At 47.6% G+C, this 20103-nt stretch overlaps 1 protein-coding gene across 1 annotated transcript in view; it reads right to left on the reverse strand.

Annotated features, from left to right (window-relative positions):
* Positions 1-20103, reverse strand: part of LOC309388801 (carboxyl-terminal PDZ ligand of neuronal nitric oxide synthase protein-like) — a 140990-nt gene that overhangs the window by 87137 nt on the left and 33750 nt on the right. The window contains 1 exon segment of the mRNA XM_081946444.1: positions 14700-14792. Within this exon segment, the coding sequence (XP_081802570.1) occupies positions 14700-14792 (93 nt within the window).

The following is a 20103-nucleotide window of genomic DNA, read 5'->3' on the forward strand; positions in this document are numbered from 1 at the left end:
TTCTTTCTTTCTTTCTTTCTTTCTTTCTTTCTTTCTTTCTTTCTTTCTTTCTTTCTTTCTTTCTTTCTTTCTTTCTTTCTGTATTTACATTCTCCCACTCATCCCAGTCCAATCTTTCTGTTTCTTCCTTTCCCAGTGCTATTAGCTCTTCTCTTTACCCCATATCCAGTCTTCTCTGCTCCCTCACGCCTTCTGCTATTTTGCTGACCAGAAGAAAGAATAACAGAATAAAAGAGTTGGAACAGAAATTGGATGTCTTCTAGTCCAACCCCCTGCTCAAGCAGAAGATCCTATACCAGTGATGGCAAACCTTTTTTGCCTCGGGTGCCAAAAGCACGGGCACGCTATCACACACGCTCGAATGCCCACCCATAATTTAATGCCCTCTGCGCCATGCCCCCTGTCCATGTGCACGTGACACACACATCCTCGGCTGCCCCGTGCATGCACGCACAGCTTTCTTGGACCCTGAGGAGGGCGAAAATGGCCTCCCCCACCCCCCAGAGGCCCTCCAGAGGCTGGAAACTGCCCATTTCCCGACTTCCAGTGGGCCCGGTAGCCCCGTTTTTCACCCTCCCCAGGCTCCCAAGACTTTCTAGGAGCCTGGGGAGAGCAAAAACAGCCCAACGCACTAACTGAAGTTCAGGAACATACTTCCGGGTTGTCCATTGGGCTGTTTTTCTCCCTCCAGAGGCTTCAGCTCCCTTCCGGTTTGCGCGTTGGGTAGTTTGTCATCCTCACTACGCTTCAGGGAAGCCTTCGGAGGGCGAAAAACGGCTGAAAATCAAGACCGGAAATGAGCTGAGCAGCGCACACATGCGCACTGAAGCTGACAGGACAACACCTCATGTGCCCTCAGAAATGGCTCCGTGTGCCACCTGTGACACGCATGCCATAGGTTCGCATCACAGCCCTATACTATTCCAGACAAGTGATTGTCCAGTCTCTTCTTAAAAACCTTGAATGATGTAGCACCTACAACATCTGAAGCTAAGCCATTTCACTGGTTAATTGTTCTCACAGTTAGGAAATTTTCCTTACTTCTAGGTTACTTCTCTCCTTGATTAGTTTCCATCCATTGTTTCTTGTCTTGCCTTTTTGATTCTTTGGAAAATAGGTTGAGCCTCCCTTCTTTGTGGCAGCCCCTCCAATATTGAAACACTATTATCATATCACTTCCAGTCATTCTTTTCAGTAGACTAGACAAACCCAATTCCTGAAACCATTTCTCATGTTTTAATCTACAGCTCCCTAATCATCTTTGTTGTTCTTTGCTGCACTCCTCCCAGAATCTTTTTTTTAATAATGAGCAAAACTGGATGCAGTATTCTAAGTGTGATATGTTTCTGTATGTGAGAGAGTAAGAAAAACAGTTGCTATATGCAGAGGGGGGTCAAATTATTTTAAGTTCCATTAATTCATAGGAAATTAATTTAAATCAGAAATTTATTTAATTAATAGTTTGTTTTGGCTTTGCTATTGAGAAAAATTGTTTCTGACAAGTATATATACACCATGACCGGTACGCTCTGGTACGGGCTCCGGAGGGCCCACCTGCCCGCTCACTCTCCTTTGAGCCAACTGGGGGATTTGCGCACACGCATGGACCATACGGCGCCTGTGCGACGCTCCGCTGAGCAGCTGGAGCGTCGCGGGCAGTGGGTATGCATGAGTGTGCTGCATGCATGCATGTGGTGGGCGCCCGGCCCCATTGCACCATACTGGTTGCAATGGGATCTGGACCCCACCAATGATGTACACATCTGTATGCACACATAGAAAAGTACATTCCATGTCATTTGTTACACAGGAGGAATGTCCAGAATTTATTTTAGCTAAAGTTGATGGCCCTAGTATGGCATCTAGAAAAGGTGGACTTTGCCCAAAGTCAATCTTACTCATCTTTAGAGTATACAGTGGGGCAAAAAAGTATTTAGTCAACTACTAATTGTGCAAGTTCTCCCACTTAAAAAGATGAGAGAGGCCTGTAATTGGCATCATAGGTAGACCTCAACTATGAGAGACAAAATATAAAAAAAAAGACCAAACAATCACATTGGCTGATTTGGAAAGAATTTATTTGTAAATTATGGTGGAAAATAAGTATTTGGTCACCTACAAACAAGCAAGATTTCTGGCTCTCACAGACCTGTACCTTCTTCTTTAGGAGGCTCCTCTGTCCTGCACTCATTACTTGTATCAATGGCACCTGTTTGAACTTGTTATCAGTATAAAAGACACCTGTCCACAACCTCAAACAGTCACACTCCAAACTCCACTATGGTGAAGACCAAAGAGCTTTCAAAGGACACCAGAAACAAAATTGTAGACCTGCACCAGGCTGGGAAGACTGAATCTGCAATAGGCAAGCAGCTTGGTGTGAACAAATCAACTGTGGGAGCAATAATTAGAAAATGGAAGACATACAAGACCACTGATAATCTCCCTCGATCTGGGGCTCCACGCAAGATCTCACCCCGTGGGCTCAAAATGATCCCAAGAACGGTGAGCAAAAATCCCAGGATCACACGGGGGGACCTAGTGAATGACCTGCAGAGAGCTGGGACCAACGTAACAAAGGCTACCATCAGTAACACACTACGCCGCCAGGGACTCAGATCCTGCAGTGCCAGACGTGTCCCCCTGCTTAAGCCAGTCCATGTCCAGGCCCATCTGAAGTTTGCTAGAGAGCATTTGGATGATCCAGAAGAGGATTGGGAGAATGTCATATGATCAGATGAAACTAAAATAGAACTGTTTGGTAGAAACACAACTCGTCGTGTTTGGAGGAGAGAGAATGCTGAGTTGCATCCAAAGAACACCATACCTACTGTGAAGCATGGGAGTGGCAACATCATGCTTTGGGGCTGTTTCTCTGCAAAGGGACCAGGACGACTGATCCGTGTACAGGACAGAATGAATGGGGCCATGTATCGTGAGATTTTGAGTGCAAACCTCCTTCCATCAGCAAGGGCATTGAAGATGAAACGTGGCTGGGTCTTTCAACATGACAATGATTCCAAACATACCGCCCGGGCAACGAAGGAGTGGCTTCGTAAGAAGCATTTCAAGGTCCTGGAGTGGCCTAGCCAGTCTCCAGATCTCAACCCCATAGAAAACCTTTGGAGGGAGTTGAAAGTCCGTGTTGCCCAGCGACAGCCCCAAAACATCACTGCTCTAGAGGAGATCTGCATGGAGGAATGGGCCAACATACTAGCAACAGTGTGTGCCAACCTTGTGAAGACTTACAGAAAATGTTTGACCTCTGTCATTGCCAACAAAGGATATATAACGAAATATTGAGATGAACTTTTGATATTGACCAAATACTTATTTTCCACCATAATTTACAAATAAATTATTTCCAAATCAGCCAATGTGATAGTTTGGGGTTTTTTTTTTACATTTTGTCTCTCATGGTTGAGGTCTACCTATGATGCCAATTACAGGCCTCTCTCATCTTTTTAAGTGGGAGAACTTGCACAATTGGTAGCTGACTAAATACTTTTTTGCCCCACTGTAAGTGTTCAAAATAATGTTTTCATGTAGTTATGTCTTTTTTTTAAAAAAATTATTATTTTTGAATATACATCAATATCAATACATGAACAGTGAGGCATCTGGGTATCATTCATTTGAATACAAATAATAAGAATAGTGTTAATATTATTTGTTATTTAAATCATACTTATATAATTGTAACAATATTCTTATGCATATTTGTATTAAAATATAAGCCTTCATTATTTAATTGTTCAACATTTTAATCCCCATTTTATAGTACAACAGTATAACAATAACAGTATCATTAGAACATGCATATTATCACCATCTTTCACCATCTAATCTTTATATCTAGCTATTACTTTTGATATATTATATAAAATATGCATAATAATATGTCTTTTGAAAATATGGGAAAGGAAGTACAGAAAATACAGTAAAGGTAGTAAAGAAAATATAAGAATGATCTCTAGAAATAATATTTCTTGAAACAAATAACTCATGTTCCAAGGCTTTGAGTCTGAGGTACTTTAGTCTAATACGCAAATAGGAATTGATTGTCTGCAAAGGAACTGTGGAGAAAGAGGACCAAAACTGGGATAAAAAGGTTAATAAAATTAACCCAAGGATAAGACACAAAAACAATTGCTTCCATGGGCTAAAGAAATACAGCATAAAGAATGATGATAAGCTAGACAGAGCCATAGGGTGAACCAATGAGATTGCCAAGTCAGACAAATGATGACCAATACCTCAAGAATGTCATCATATATGTTAGTGTATAAAGAAGAATGCCAATGGAAGAATTGAAGTAGCTTTGAGGAAACAAAAATGGGGGACATTATGTAATTTCTCTTGATGATTTGAACAATGTTAACCAAGTACCGTATTTTTCAGAGTATAAGACACATCTTTTTTCCTCAAAAAAGAGGCTGAAAATCTGGGTGCATCTTATACATTGAATATTTTATGTTTCTACTTGAAGAGTACACTAACTGCGAAGGCGATGTTACTGTAACGGTTTATTAGCAACACTGAAACAAGTAACGGAATTAATGAACTCTCTCGTCTGGCAGCTCTTTATAGCAGAACTGTCAGACGGACAACCAATAGGAATACTAGTCTGTTTCCTCGAGCCAGCACAGACGCATTGACCAATCACAGGACACAACAGAATAGAGCATTTTTTTGCCTCCTGAAGCCCCGCCCCTTCACCAAAATGGCTGTGCATACCCTTATGGAGGCTTTCAGAGAGCTCCTGGGGGCTGGGGAGGGCAGAAATGAGCAAAAAATGGGCCGTTTTTTGCCCCCCCTGCCCCCAGCAGCACTCTATAAGCTTCCATAAGGCTATGCATGCAATTTCTTTGACAAAAAGGGTCATTTTTTGCTCATTTTTGGGTGTCCCCCCCAAGGAGCACTCTGCAAGCCCCCCCCCCAGGCTATTCATGCCTTTTATTTGAAAAAAAAACAGGCCCATTTTCACAAAAAACGGGTTGTTTTTGGAAAGTTTGCAGAGTGCAAAAACTTTTTTTTTCTCTTTCGGAAAGCTCTTTAGTTAGAGTGATTGATGAGAATTACATTGATCAAGTGCTGTGCCAGCAGAAACAAGTCTTAGGTGCTGCAGGCTGTCAGCGATTTCCTTCTCCAGCACATGGATAAATATACCTGGAAATATCTACCTACCTACCTACTCTCTCTCTCCCTACCTACCTACTGTATTTCTCTCTCTCTCTCTTTCTCTCTCTCTCTCCCCCTCTCCCTACCTACCTACTGTATTTCTGTCTCTCTATCCCTCTCTATCCCTACCTACCTATCTACCTACCTACCTACCTTCTCTCTCGCCCTACCTACCTACCTACTGTATTTCTCTCTCTCTCCCTCTATCTACTTACCTGCTTTTTAAAAATTTGCCTCTTCAAAACCTTGGTGCGTCTTATATTCTGGTGCATCTTATACTCCGAAAAATACGGTATTTTTGAGTTTAATGTTTAATGGAGATGTGGATTTTGACTAGGATGTGGATATGAAATATGTCATATTTCTAAAGAAGTATGGGAATATATTAATAATTTGTTTCATGGCATTTCAGTTTTGTTGTTTATCCACCTGATTGTCAGCTCTGAAACGGATCAAGTCTGTCACAGCCATCTTTCCATTTCCAAAGCTGCCACACAGCTTGGGGATGGGGGAGAGAGGCTTGGAATGCACACCAGCCAAAACAACTTGATATCTTCTGGGAACCAACAGGTCATCCCAACAGGTGATAACCAGAGATTGAACCTGGTTGCCAAGGAGATGACAGAGCACCCACTTGGACAATGTGATCTGTGACATAGCGGGGAGAGGGGCTACCTAACTTTTAATAGCCAGAGCTGTTTTTAAGTTACAATAAGGAACAAAGAAAGAGTGAGGTTTGTTGGGTTTCATACAGAGTGCAAAAACTTTTTTTTCCTCTTTCGGAAAGTTCTTTAGTTAGAGTGATTGATGAGAATTACATTGATCAAGTGCTGTGCCAGCAGAAACAAGTCTTAGGTGCTGCAGGCATCTAACAAAGAAAGAGTGAGGTTTGTTGGGTTTCATACAGTTCTGTGAAAATAATAGTAATACAGGAGGTCCTTGTCTTACAACTGTACTGGAGTCTCCCCATTATGGTTTCGAGTTGTGACAGTAAATGAGACAGCCTCACTTAATGATCCCCCCACTCCCTACTCTTCCAGATGTGGCCGTTAAACAAATACATGAGCCATTATGCGGAACCTAGGTGCCTCAGGAGTAGAGACCCAGGAAGGTCTAGCATAGGCCCAGGCCCACCTGACTTGAGCTTCCCAAGGCCTTCCCCACCCCAAGGCACTCTAATGCTCTGCTCCCTGCTCCTCGGATCTCTGCAGGCTTCTGTCTGCTCCCAATTTGGACATTCAGTCATCGAAATGAGCATAAAGCTGGGCAGCGGAAGCTATCAGTGTGTCGGGATCTGTTAGAGCTTGGAGGGTGAGGTCTACCTCCATTCAGCCACCCAGGGACTTGCAGGACTTGGCCTGCTCCTCACCTAGCAGCACCCAACTTACTTTTGGTTTTTGCAAAGAGGCACCTGGCTGATGTGATGCTCTAACACAGGGAGGTCAAACTCAAGGCCCGCAGGCTGCATCCTGCTCAAGGGGTGCTTAGATCTGGCCCAAGGGACTGCCCTGGAAACAGCAAAGGACCCGCCAGCTGTGCTTCTTGTTAGATTCGGTATTAACAGAAGAGGCATGAGGCAGCTGAGGTAAGAGAACAGCTATATTTATTCAGTAGAACAATAACTAACTATGTACAGACGAATTCAGCACCTCGCCCTGCTTGACAGCTATTTATACTAGAGCTATCAAGCAGGGCGACCAATAGAAATACTTAGACAGCCCGCGTTCATCCAGCTGCACTTTAGCCAATCAGGCGCGGCTGAGCTTGTTGCTGGCTGTCAGTCGTAAGTCGAGGACTTAGCACTCCTTCCCCCCTAGCGCAGGCGCATGTGCAAACGAAGCGCATGCGTAATCACTTAAGTAGGTGGGCCGGCATTGGACACGCCCAGAACGCTCCAGTTGTAGCGGCGCCATCAACAAGGTAAGAGGTCCCTGTGGTAGCTCCTCCCTGAAGGGAGTGTAGCTCCGGGTGACGTCATCGAGGCCTACCCCCGGAGGCGGATCCAGTGGAATTCGTAAATCTGGGCGTAGTGGAGCGACAGATGGAGGCGACGCGGGGAGTGGCTGCCAGTAGGCGGTGGCCGGGTAGGAGAGGCCTGATTGGGTGGAGGCCTCATGCGGAGGATGGATGGAAGGTGCAACCGTGGACGGAAGTTGAACTTGGGCAGGCTGCCGGAAGGCGGTAGCTGGGTAGGAGAGGCCTGATTGAGGGAAGGCCTCATGCGGAAGTCCATGTAACAATGGAACAATGGGTTGAAGCGAAACTTGGAGCTGCTGCTGGACGGTGGTGGCCGGGCAGGTGGGGCCTGATTGTGAGAAGGCCTCGGGTGGAAGGCGGCACCTCAGTTGATTCACATGGCGCCGCCATTCGCTGCTATCTGGGAATCCGACCCTGCAAGAGCAGGGGCCGGTTACAGTAGTGATGGTGGCAGGCACCCACTTTGGATCCCCAGAAAAGTTTCTAGCATAAACTATGTCCCCCTCCCTGAAAAGGCGGGAAGGGGCGCCCAGGTTGCAAGGCTGCTGCCCAGTATAGAGTGGGTGCGGCCTATCCAGGGTGGTTCGCAGGCGGTGGCCCATCAGCATCTCGGCGGGGCTTTTATTGGTTAAGGGGCAAGGGGTGGAGTGCTGACCTAGAAGGTAAGCAGCCACGCTTGCCGGCCAGTCGCCCCAGTCCATTCTGCCCAATGCCTCTTTGGCCGAGCGGACAGCTTGCTCTGCCCGGCCATTGCAAGCAGGATGGTACTGGGCGGTTGGAGCACGGCGGATCTCCTGCATGGCCAGAAACTCCTGGAAGGTTGTGGACGTAAATTGGGGGCTGTTGTCAGACACGATAGTGTCCAGCAGCCCATGTGTCGCAAAGAGGCGCCACAGAGCCTGCATGGTGCTCTCCGCTGTAGTGGAAGACATAAGGATGAGCTCCACCCAACAGGAATATGCGTCCACGACCACGAGGAAGCCCTGCCCATGGAAAGGACCCACGAAATCCAGGTGGATTCTAGACCAGGGCCCCCTAGAAATCACCCAGTCCCGGGCAGGTACAGAGGGCGGAGCAGGCCGGGACACCTGGCAGGAGTGGCAATGGCCTACCCAAGATGCTATCTCCTCATCCATGCGGGGCCGCCAGACATCGCTGCGAGCCAAAGCCTTCATGCGAGCTATGCCTGGGTGGTCCCTATGGAGGCGGTGGAGCACCTGTTGGCGAAGGGAGGGTGGACGATGACTCAGTCACCCCAAAGTAAGCACCCGCTGTGGAGGGAGAGCTCCATCTGACAGGTCTTAAAGGGGTGGAATTCCTCAGAGACCTTTCCCAATGGCCACCCTCTCTGGACCCAAGTGAAAACTTGAGAAAGGATGGGGTCAGCCAGAGAGTGGACCGCCACATCGGAGGCCATGAGCGGCAGGTCCAGGGATGCGATGGACAGCATGGACGTGGAGGGAACAGGGTGAGGTCAGCAGTAGGGAGGGGACAGTGGCTGAGGGCATCAGCATGCCCTAGCTGCTTGCCCGGATGGTATTGCAGCGTATAGGAATACGCTGCGAGGAATTCCGTCCAGCGGGTCATCCTAAAAGAGAGAATGGGAGGGGTAGGACGGTCACCGGCCAGAAGCCCAAGGAGAGGCTTGTGGTCAATGAACAGCATAAAATGCCGTCCATATAAGTAGCCATGGAACATTTTAATCCCAGACACAGCAGCCAGAGCCTCCTTGTCGATCTGGCTGTAGTTCCTCTCAGCAGAGGAGAGTGTCCGGGAATAAAAAGCTATGGGGGCTTCTGAGCCACTGGGGAGTACATGGCTCAGAACCGCCCCCAGACCAAAAGGGGAGGCGTCACATGCCGTCAGCGGCAGCTTGCCACTGTATTGTACTAAGACAGCTGCTGACGTAAGTATTGCTTTGACAGCCATGAACGCATGCGCCTCACGGCTGGCCCAGCACCAAGCCATGGATCGGTCGAGCAACCGATGCAGCGGCTCGGCTAGTGATGCCTTATGAGATAGAAAAGGAGAGTAAAAATTCAGAAGGCCGAGGAACGCCTGCAGCTCCGTCTTAGAGGTGGGCGTGGGGGCGTTCCGGATGGCAGCTACTTTGGAAGGGGTGGGGTGGATGCCCTGGGCATCAATTAAGAAACCCAGGAACTCCACCCTTGGCACAGCAAACGAACATTTGCTGCGCTTTAATTTTAATCCCGTGTCCCTGAAACGCTCGAGGACCTTCCGTATAACTTCAATGAGTCCTGATCGACTGCGGGCAGCGATCAGAACGTTATCGAAGTAGGGTATGATGCCTGGGAGTCCATGGAGCAAATGCTCCATGAGGCTTTGGAAGATCCCCAGGGCAACGGATACGTCAAATTGAAGCCAGTGGCAGCAGAAAGGCCCTCGGTAGGTGACAATGGTCTGGGCAGTGGCGGCCTCGTTATCCACCGGGAGCTGCTGGTAGGCCTGCACCATGTCCAGTTTGGCAAATATGCAGCCCTGCCCCAAAGAATGGAGCAGATGCTGCACAACAGGGACTGGATAGGGGTTTGCCTGGAGGCCGAGGTTAATGGTCAACTTATAGTCGGTGCAGATCCTGATAGACCCGTCGCCTTAACGGGAACCACTATGGGGGTCCCCCATTTAGCGTGGTCGACGGGCTCCAAGACTCCCTGCGCCAACAGCTTGTCTATCTCGGCATCGACCATCGGCTTCAAGGCAAAAGGCACCCTGCGACACTTGAGCCTGATTGAAGCAACCTGGGGGTCCAAATTCAAAGATATAGGGTTACCCTTATATTCCCCCAGCTTACCGTCGAAGATGTCAGCGAAGTCAGCAATGACATCCTCCACGATAGGGGAAGTGGCCGAGGTTTGATGCATCCCTAATGGGGACAGGCCCAGAGATGGGAACCAGTCAAGCCCCAGGAGGGCGGGCAATGGCTTCCCTACCACCAAGATGGGGAGTTTTCCGTGGAACTCCCCATAGTCAACCCACACAGAGTAACTGCCCAGGGTGGGAATTTGAGTCCCCTGGTAGTCTTTTAGGGTCGTATCAGGCGGCGTCAGCTGGTCACGGGAGACAGCAGGGCACAGCTTGGTCAGTGCGGTCCAGGAGAGGAGGGAGTGGGAGGATCCCGAGTTGACCTCCATGTGCTGGGCGACCCTTCGACCAGTAGAAATACGGAGATCTTCTTGGAGTCAGCCAATGCCTTGCTGACCAACACTGCAGGGGCATCCGGTGAATGCTTGGTGACGCCGCGGCTGCAGGCGGCGTTGTTATTGGCGCGATGGCGGTGGCTGACCGCAAGGCTGAAGCAGTGGCTGGTACTCTGGCTGAGGTGCAGGTGGCAGGGTGGCACGGCATACCTGGGCGAGGTGGCCCTTCTTCGCGCAGCAAATAGGAGCCTTGAAGGGACAAACGGAGCGGGCGTTGTTGCCCCCACAGCCCAAACAGGCGCTTGCAGCTGCGCGATTTGCCGATTGAGGTGGCAGCCTTCTGGGTAGAGCTCGGAGGCGGTCTACCTGGTCCTCCTCTAGGTCATCCAGGGGAACCAGCTCATCGATGAGGCAGGTTCTCTGGGGAGGAGCAAGCGATTACTGGTAGCAGTGCATCTCAGCTGTTGATTGCTCGGAGTTTGGCGGCTCTGGCTTCCTCCACTGCCTGTTGTAGGGTGATGTCTGCCCGGGCAAGCAATCTTCGCTTCAGGCGTAGATCGCGAACCCCGCAGACAAACTGTTCGAACAAAGAATCATCGAGGTCGACAAATTCACACTGAATAGCCGCCGTACGGAGAGACTGTAAGAATTGGCTTACAGCCTCAGTGTCCTTCTGTACACATTGTCTGAAAGGGGCTATTCCGGATGGCGTTGGGTCATAGTGGTTCCTCAGCTTGCTAATAAGAGTGTCCCAGTTGAGCTCGTACACGGCCAAAGGCCACGATCGACCCGGGCCCCCTGGTTTAACGGGGAGCTAAGGGCGATGAAACGCCTTAGGAGACGCCTAGAGAGCAAGTGGAGGTCCTCCCGCTCCGAATCCGACCGAGCACAGGTAAGAGCCTATGTAAGGACTTACCTTGTGGCAATAAGAGTGGCCAAACGTCAGTATTGTGCCACCCTTATAGAATCCGCAGAGAACCGCCCTGCCGCCCTGTTTCGGGTGACCCGCTCCCTTTTGTCACAGGGGCAGTGGGACCCCCCATTGCTGGGCCGGGCAGAGGAATTTGGAGAGTTCCTGCAGGATAAAATCGATCGGATCCGAAGGGGATGGACCCACCTCAGTGCTCCAGTGGGGACGTCCGAGGCTAGTCTTGAGAGACCATGCTGGGAGGAGTTTGACCCTGTTGTCACCGAAGATTTGGACAGGTTGCGCGGGCGACTGCGAGCCACCACATGTTTATTGGACCCATGTCCCTCCTGGTTGGTACTGGCCTCCTGGGAGGGCTCACGAGGCTGGCTACTGGGGCTGGTGAACGCTTCGCTGGGTGAGGGCCTTTTACCAATCGCCTTGAAAGAGGCGGTGGTGAGGCCCCTGCTCAAGAAGCCTTCTCTGGACCCAACGGAGCTAGCAAATTACCGTCCTGTCTCCAACCTTCCTTTCTTAGCGAAGGTTGTTGAGAGTGTGGTGGCTCAGCAGTTTCCGCACCACCTGGAGGAAGCTGATTATCTAGACCCGCGCCAGTCCGGCTTCCGACCCGGTCACAGCATGGAGACAGCCTTGGTCGCGTTGGTGGATGATCTCTGGAGGGCAAAGGATGGGGGTTGTTCCTCCATCCTTGTCCTATTAGACCTCTCGGCAGCCTTCGATACCATCGACCATGGTATCCTATTGCGCCGTCTGGAGGGGTTGGGGGTCGGGGCACCGTATTACGATGGTTCCGCTCCTACCTCTCTGGCCGGACGCAATGTGTGTTGGCAGGAGAGGAGAGGTCGACCGCGAGGCCCCTTATCTGTGGGGTCCCACAGGGGTCGATCCTCTCGCCTCTCCTGTTCAACATATATATGAAGCCGCTGGGCGAGATCATCCGTGGTTTTGGGGTGGGATACCATCTGTACGCTGATGACACTCAGCTGTACATTTCCACCCCAAACCACCCCAACGAGGCTGTTGAAGCGATGTCCCGGTGTCTGGAAGCCGTACGGGTCTGGATGGATGACAATAGGCTCAGGCTCAACCCCTCCAAGACAGAGTGGCTGTGGCTTCCGGCTTCCCGGTTCAACCAGCATATGCCATCGCTGGCCATCGGGGACGATCAATTAGCCCCGGTGGAAGGGGCGCGCAATTTGGGCGTCCTCCTTGATGCCCGGCTGTCTATGGAAGATCACGTGGCAGCCGTGGTGAGGGGGGCGTTCCACCAGGTTCGCCTGGTGCGCCAATTGCGGCCCCTTTGGGACCGGGAGGCCTTGCGCACAGTCACTCACGCGCTGGTGACGTCTCGCCTGGACTACTGTAACGCTCTCTACATGGGGCTCCCCTTGAGGTGCACCCGGAGACTGCAGTTGGTCCAGAATGCAGCCGCGCGGGTAATTATGGGGAGATCGAGGTTCTCCCATATAACACCTATCCTGCGCGAGCTGCACTGGCTTCCTGTGGCCTACCGGGTGCGCTTCAAGGTGCTGGTTACCACCTTCAAAGCGCTCCATGGCACAGGGCCTAGTTACCTGCGGGATCGCGTCCTGCCCCATACATCCCTGCGACCCGTCCGCTCACACAGAGAGGGACTACTCCGGGTGCCGTCCTCCAGAGAGTGCCAGAGGGCGACGCCCAGGAGTAGGGCCTTCTCTGTAGTGGGCCCCACCCTTTGGAATGACCTCCCCCCAGACATCAGGACAACAACCGACCTTCGCTCCTTCCGTATGAAGCTGAAAACCTACCTGTTTCGACTAGCTGACCTGGCATAATACTACAATCTCTCCAGCCCAGGGCATTTTTAATTGGTAATTTTAGTTTTTAAGGGTTAATTTCACTGGGGTTTTAACTTTTTTAGGTATTGTAACTTATTTATTTATTCTTACCTCCTCTGTACGCTATATAATACTTTTGTACGTCGCCCCGAGTCCCTGTGGGGAGAGGGGGCGACTAATAAGTTCAAGTAATAATAATAATAATAATAATAATAATAATAATAATAATAATAATAATAATAATAATAATAATAATAATAATAATAATAATAATAATAAAGGCGAAGCGAGAGCTCTGGCTGTATTAAATATCTCGGGACCACACGACTTCAAAAAAACCCTGCATTTGCGGTCCGAGGGTAATTGATGGTTATTGTTAGCGATGAGGAAGCACTCAAACGCTCCAAGAAGCCATCACAGGACTCGCCAGCGGTCCCAGAGGGTGCGAAGGGCGGCAGCGAAGCCATAGTTGTCTTAGAACTGAGCTGAGGTAAAAAATTGTTGGTTGGTAGATGGGAAGGAAATTAATTGATTTTCCTTTCCTCTTGACTGTTCAGATTTGAACCTTCAGCATCCCATCCTCGTCGCCAGTGTTAGATTCAGTATTAACAGAAGAGGCGTAAGGCAGCTGAGGTAAGAGAACAGCTATATTTATTCAGTAGAACAATATGTACAGACGAATTCAGCACCTTGCCCTGCTTGACAACTATTTATACTAGAGCTGTCAAGCAGGGCGACCAATAGATATGCTTAGATAGCCGCGCTTTAGCCAATCAGATGCGGCTGAGCTTGTTGCTGGCTGTCAGTTGTAAGTCGAGGACTTGTGGCTGGTTGTAAGTCGAGGACTTTAGGACCGGTTGCAAGTCGAAGACTTAGCACTTCTGCCAGTGAAAACGGAGCTTTGGTAGGCCATATGCGGCGTGCTTGGGCTCAATTTTCAGCCGCAACAGCCTCCTGCAGCCTTCTGCCAGCAAAAACAGAACTTGGGAAGGCTGTGCGCAGGCCCTCAGGCTCCATTTTTGCTGGCAGAAGACTACAGGAGGCTGTTGCAGCTGAAAACAGAGCCTAATCGAGTGACATCAAGCTGGCAACACCCATTACTGACCACATCCCCTGCCCTCCGCCCCTCCAAGGTCAAACACAACCCTGATGCAGCCCCAAATAGAATTTGACACCCCTGCTCTAACAGCTCCAAGCATACTAGTAGCTTCTGTTGCCCGACTTTAGGCTCCTTTGGCTGGATGGGAAGAAGGCCTCAGCCTACAAGCTCCAAAGTTCCACAAAGACCAACAGCTTCTACTGCCTAGCTTTAGGTTCCCTTAGGTAGCTGATGGCTGAGCAGGCCAAAAGTCTGTAGAGAACCAGCAAGCTGTGGTGGGAGGTGGTTCCTGATGTTGGCTACAAGAGTAAACAACCACAGTCTCATTGCAACAGACAAAACTTTGAAACCAAGCCATAGGTAGCTTTTCGGAGAGGGATTTGTAGTACCTTTTAATGGTTGCTATTCAACTGACCATAATCGAAGATTACTTGTACAGATATTATTTCAGAGACCAAAATTTCCAAAGCACTTCTAATTTACAAAAAGGAATGTTTAATTGTAGAACAGGATACAAGTTTTAGAAATGAAAAACTTACCTTCTTCTTCTTCTTCAGTACCACTTTCACACCATCTACAGATACCAACAGATTCACTTTCTTCTTCTTTATACTTTTGGCTTTGAATTCATACTGTCAGGTGTGAAACACAGGTGTTAGTAAGGCCTAAATTCAGTACTGCTCAGCAAACATTAGGACATGCCAACCTGTGCTGGCCTACCACATTTTCTCACCACTGTTACTGTCCCTCTTATAGCCACTTAATCATTAAGGCATACAACCCCCTTCCACAACAAATAATCTGCATTTCTGGGTCTCTATGATGCAATTATGGAGTCTTTCCAAGTTGACTCAATTCAATTCAATTCAGTAACTGCTCCAAAGAAAAGCGGGAACATAAGAGTTTTACAATGGGCAGTTTCCCATTGGAAGGAGCCACTTCCTGCAATTTCCATACTCCCTTGCAGTTTGCCAATAATCTTTGGAGAAGTAGCTTTGCTATTTGACCCAACATAGGAGAACAAAGCCATCAGGACTAGTTTCAGCAGTCCATCTGTATTTAAAACACAGAGGCCATTCTTTTGAAGACAACAAAGTCCAAACTTTGGACAGAGAGGAACGGTGTCAGGCCTGTAGTTATATTCTTTTAGGATCTTTGGCCTGCCACACTTTTTAATAATTTTCTATGCTGTTTCAATAGTGTAGTAGTTGGGAGGGGGGGAATAGAAAGGAGTAGGATTGTAGAATGGATTGTTGATATTCTTTTGTAGAAGCCAAGGTCATCTTTTGTCTCCGCATCTCGACACCTGGCCGGAAGAAGATGGGTGTACATGCCAGCGTGGAAGATGATGATTGGAACATGTGATGGATTTGTGGGTGTGGGGAGAGATCATGAACTTTCAACTGGTTGAACTTAGAGAATGTACTTCCAGAGTTGGAATTTTCCATAGCCGTACTAACATGCCTGCGGAATAAATTGCACCTTTAAGAATGTTTTGCCTTGGACAATGATTTATTTCTGCATGGTATTTAGAACCCTAACAAACGGCTGGTTTGAAAGGGGGTCAAAGAGGCCATCTATGTCAAAATTGAACAGCCCTCTCTCAACAGGGGGAAGAATATGACATAATCTATCTCCAGTCTACAACACAGTCAACAATTCCAAGAAGGCTCCACACCCATTTGCACTACTCAGATGACCTTGACAACACAGATAAACTTCTTGAAAAAGCACTTTTGGGACAACCATCACCTGGATGACTGAGAATCTCAATAGACAAGTAGCTTTGCAGTTTTCCCTCTCCCATTTTCTTTTGCTACCAACAGCTGGAATGAAGATTTAAAGTATACAGAATAACAGATAAGGGGGGATTTTGGAGCTCTTCTAATAGAATAAGAGTTGGAAGGGACCTGGGAGGTCTTCTAGTTCAACTCCCTGTTCAAGCAGGAGACTCTATACCATTTCAGACAAATGGCTGTCCAGTATCTTCTTAAAAGCCTCCAGTGATGGAGTACCCACAAATTCTGAAAGCAAGTTATTCCACTGGTTAATTGTTCTGTCAGGAAATTTTTCCTTAGTTCTACCACGTTGCCCTGAAAATAAGACTCAGTCATATTTTTTTCCTTCCAAAAGATGCATTGGGGCTTATTTTCAGGGAAACACGATACCGGAGATGGTGAGGGACTGGCCTCCACTGCACTGACTGTGGCCCTGCCCAGCCAGACGACCCAGCTCCTCAGCACGCACACAAGAGGCAGCAAGTGTGTGGCTGCCAACAGTGTCTGGCAGCAGCTGCAGCCCGCCAGCCTCTTGCTCTTCGGCTATGCAGCCCACCCCACTCCACCCACAATGGCCCTGACGAAAGGGAAGGGAGTGGAGTCTCGGCTGCCTCTTAAGAACTCCTGCCATTGCAGGTGGAGAGGTGAGCAGGAGGCTCATCCTGCATGTGTGGCGGAGTTGGAGGACGAGTTAGATGTGGGGAGGGCGAGTGTGCAGGGGCTGCGGCATTGCACCATCCCTGTTCCGCCATCTGCCTCGCCTGATGCCTTGTGAATTATCACAAGACCTGAAGTTCAGTTTTGCTCTCCATAATGTGGTTTTTCAGTACCATAAAAAAAGATAGAAACACATCTGTTAAGCTCTTCTGAGGTGTACACTTTATCAAGCCAACATACTGTGTTACTTCTTTATTACCCTTTCCATCCTGAGATATTTCTTTTATTTTAGAATTCATGTTATTTTAAAAGACAGAAAATGGAGAAATTGCCTTTTGACTTTCTTCTAATTTTTACTCTGCCTTTTCAGGCTTAATCATCATGAAAAGTGCTTTAGGAGTCTGATTCGTGTGTTATGGTTTCTATTATTGCTAGTGTTGTTATTCTGTTGAAATAACATTATTTATAGTATCTCACATTCAACTGATATGACATGAAGTAGTGTATGCATAATTTTAGCGCAGGATTAAATAAATTTCATTCCTTTTTGACAGTTTTTCAACTTCTTAGGTAGCTTGCAAACTAGGACATGGAATTTCCTGTTCTTTTCCTAAATAAGTATTAATCAAATCCGACTCTACTTGGCTTTTCAAGATCAGCCAAGGTCAGTTAGCTCCTAGCTGGTATTTCATGCAAATAAGGAACAAGAAACTAATAATCAACCAGAATATATTTGATATCTTGGTTTTCCCTGAGGTAATTGGGGATGAAAACATTTTTTGTAGCAGAACCATACTGGGATATTGAACATTCTCTTGTGTATGATAAAATTCTGAATCTTTATGAATGTTCAGAAAGACTGCTTTGGTGGGTTCAAAATACCCAGTGTATTCTTCTCAATTAACTATCTTCTCAAAACGTTGTAAGTATCAAAGTGCTTTGACCATGTTTCCCAACATTGGCTGCACTTCAATTTCCAGAATTCCCCAGCCAGCAAAGCTAAAGCTGGCTGGGAAACGTCCATACATTTTCAAGCAGCCAAAGATTAGAAACACTGGTACATACTCTCTGTACTGATTTTTCAAAATCCACTAACGAAAGTAAAAGGTGAAAGAGAGATAAATAGGAAAAAATATGAGATACACGCTTATGAGATATTTTTAATGGTCAGATTATGTGAAGATCATCTGGTGGTGAGGTCACCCTGGCTGATCATGTCATGTGAGGAACCAGCTGAATACATAAGACTGATAAAAGGAAAACTGAAACATTTCAACCGAAGTTCTGCTCATGATGTTACCTAGCCTGATGATGATACTGTCAGCATTCCAAATATCATCCAAAATTAAATCAGAGTCCAAGGCAGAAATTTCCTCAAACTTCCAATTTTAATAAAGAGAGCTGTTGGCACATCTGTGGAAAACCCGAATCTGAAAGCTTCCTGGGGTTTCCCACCCAGTTGAAAGTTCATGATCTTGCCCCCACACCCACAAGTCCCTCACATGCTCCAATCTTCCACTGCCACGCTGGCAGTTCCACTCATCCAGTTCCAGTCAGGCTCAGAGGTGTACAGGCAAAGGATGACCTTGGGCTTCTAGGAAGGATTTTTTTTATTTTGACAACAACACATTCTACTCCTTACTATTCCCCCTCCCGATTCCCCACTAATGAAAAAGCACAGTAAAATAATAGGGTGTGTGGCAGGCCAAAGATCCTAAAAGGAACCAGCTGCAGGCCTGACAGAAACATTCTGAGCAACAAGCTCGGAGAACAAACCACCACCATTATCTACCACCCGAGCTACAAATATTTTCCAACATACCCACTGAGTCTTGTGTACTGAACTTTATGTAAAGGCAAAAAAGATATAGAATTTATTAGGTATAAAGTTTAGTTTGCTAAAATGCATATGCTGCTAAACTAAATATAAAGTTTATATTTCAACCCTCCACCACACTGCTTCATTGTTGTGAGCACACAATTAATCGAGGACATATTTCAGAGCAAAATAAAATGAAAGGATGGACCCTAAGATATATCATCAGAAGAGAACTGCATTAATGTTTAGTGTTTTGGTAGAATGGAGTTAGCAAATGTAATTCACGTTAATTCTCAAACACTATGTAGCATCTTGGCAGCAGATCACAAAATCCTTAACACAGGAAAAGGTGAAAGGTCACAGCAATTCCAAGCATTCCAGACAGATGCCAAAACCACACACACACACACACACGCTGCTACTTTTCATGCAAAGCAAGGAGAGGTGGGAGAAATATAAATCAGAGTAGGAAACGGAGGATTTGGGAAGTACTCCAATTGGCAAAATCAGAGCATGAGCAGAATAGCAAATCAGTCTGTCCTTTCTAGTTTTCAGTAGAGACAAACAAGCAGATGACTTGAAGGAACAGGGAGAAAACTTAAACAATTCTTCATCTTTCAGATGAAACAACTTTTCACCTGAAAGTCCCAAGAGCTCTCCTGAAAACTGAACTGAGAATACTGGTATAGCTCTCAGTTACTCAGTCAGAGGTGCCCAACCTTTTTGAGACAATGAATATACTTAAAATGTTAAGAGCATATTACAGGCACTTTCACAAAACCTTTGCCATAGTGTGCTATCAATCATAAAGCACCAATATACCAAAAAGGAAACGAAGTACTGACCTACACATACCCACCATTTTATTTTCTAAGCCTCTTCTGATATTGTAAATACAGAACATGCTTAAAGCTGGTTTTGATTTTTCTTCCATACAGATCTTCTAGCTAACAAAATTTTCTGGAGTGGATATCATATGATTTATTCCCTCCTAAGCTCACTGTTCTGAGCATGATCCACTACCAGTGATGTGCGGTGAGGTTTATGGCTGGTGAGGCTGGTGACGTCATCAGGAAGGCGGGGAATGGGACCACGTGTGCAGGAGGCTGAGGCTGCCTCAGCCTCCCTCCTGCACACGTGGTCCCATTCCCCGCCTAGTATTTCCTGGGTCCCCATCTTAACCGAAGATTAATCAAATCTGACCCCACTTAGTTTTCTTGGAATCAGTCATGGCCTTCTAAGCGCTACGTTCAATATCGCATCACAAATTAATAATTGTAAAAAAAATACATCTGCTTTTTCTGTCTCTTTCAGCAGCGCAATTCTTAACAAGGCGCCGGCCACAACTCGGTTTCCAGGGTCCTTTCGCGAGCGAGCTGGCAGGGAAACGGTAGCCGCTGGTCCGAAAAGTCCGTCACACTTTCCGCTTTCGCGAGCAACTTCCCATAAACCCGCCGTTGCTCAGTGCAAGGAAGGGAGCCGCTCGCACATGGGCATTCGCCCTGGAACCATGAGCTCCGGCGTCAGAACCCGACAGAAGGCGGGGAATGGGACCATGTGTGCAGGAGGGAGGCTGAGGCTAGAGGATCCTCCTGCACCTCCCTCCTGCACATGTGGTCCCATTCCCCAAGGCTCCTCAGCGCCTTTCCCCCTTTTTTTTTCTTTTCATGATGAGAGCGGTGAGGCTCT

This window comes from Natrix helvetica (assembly GCF_964273705.1).
Source record: "Natrix helvetica genome assembly, chromosome: 3".
In the NCBI taxonomy this organism is placed as follows: domain Eukaryota; kingdom Metazoa; phylum Chordata; class Lepidosauria; order Squamata; family Natricidae; genus Natrix; species Natrix helvetica.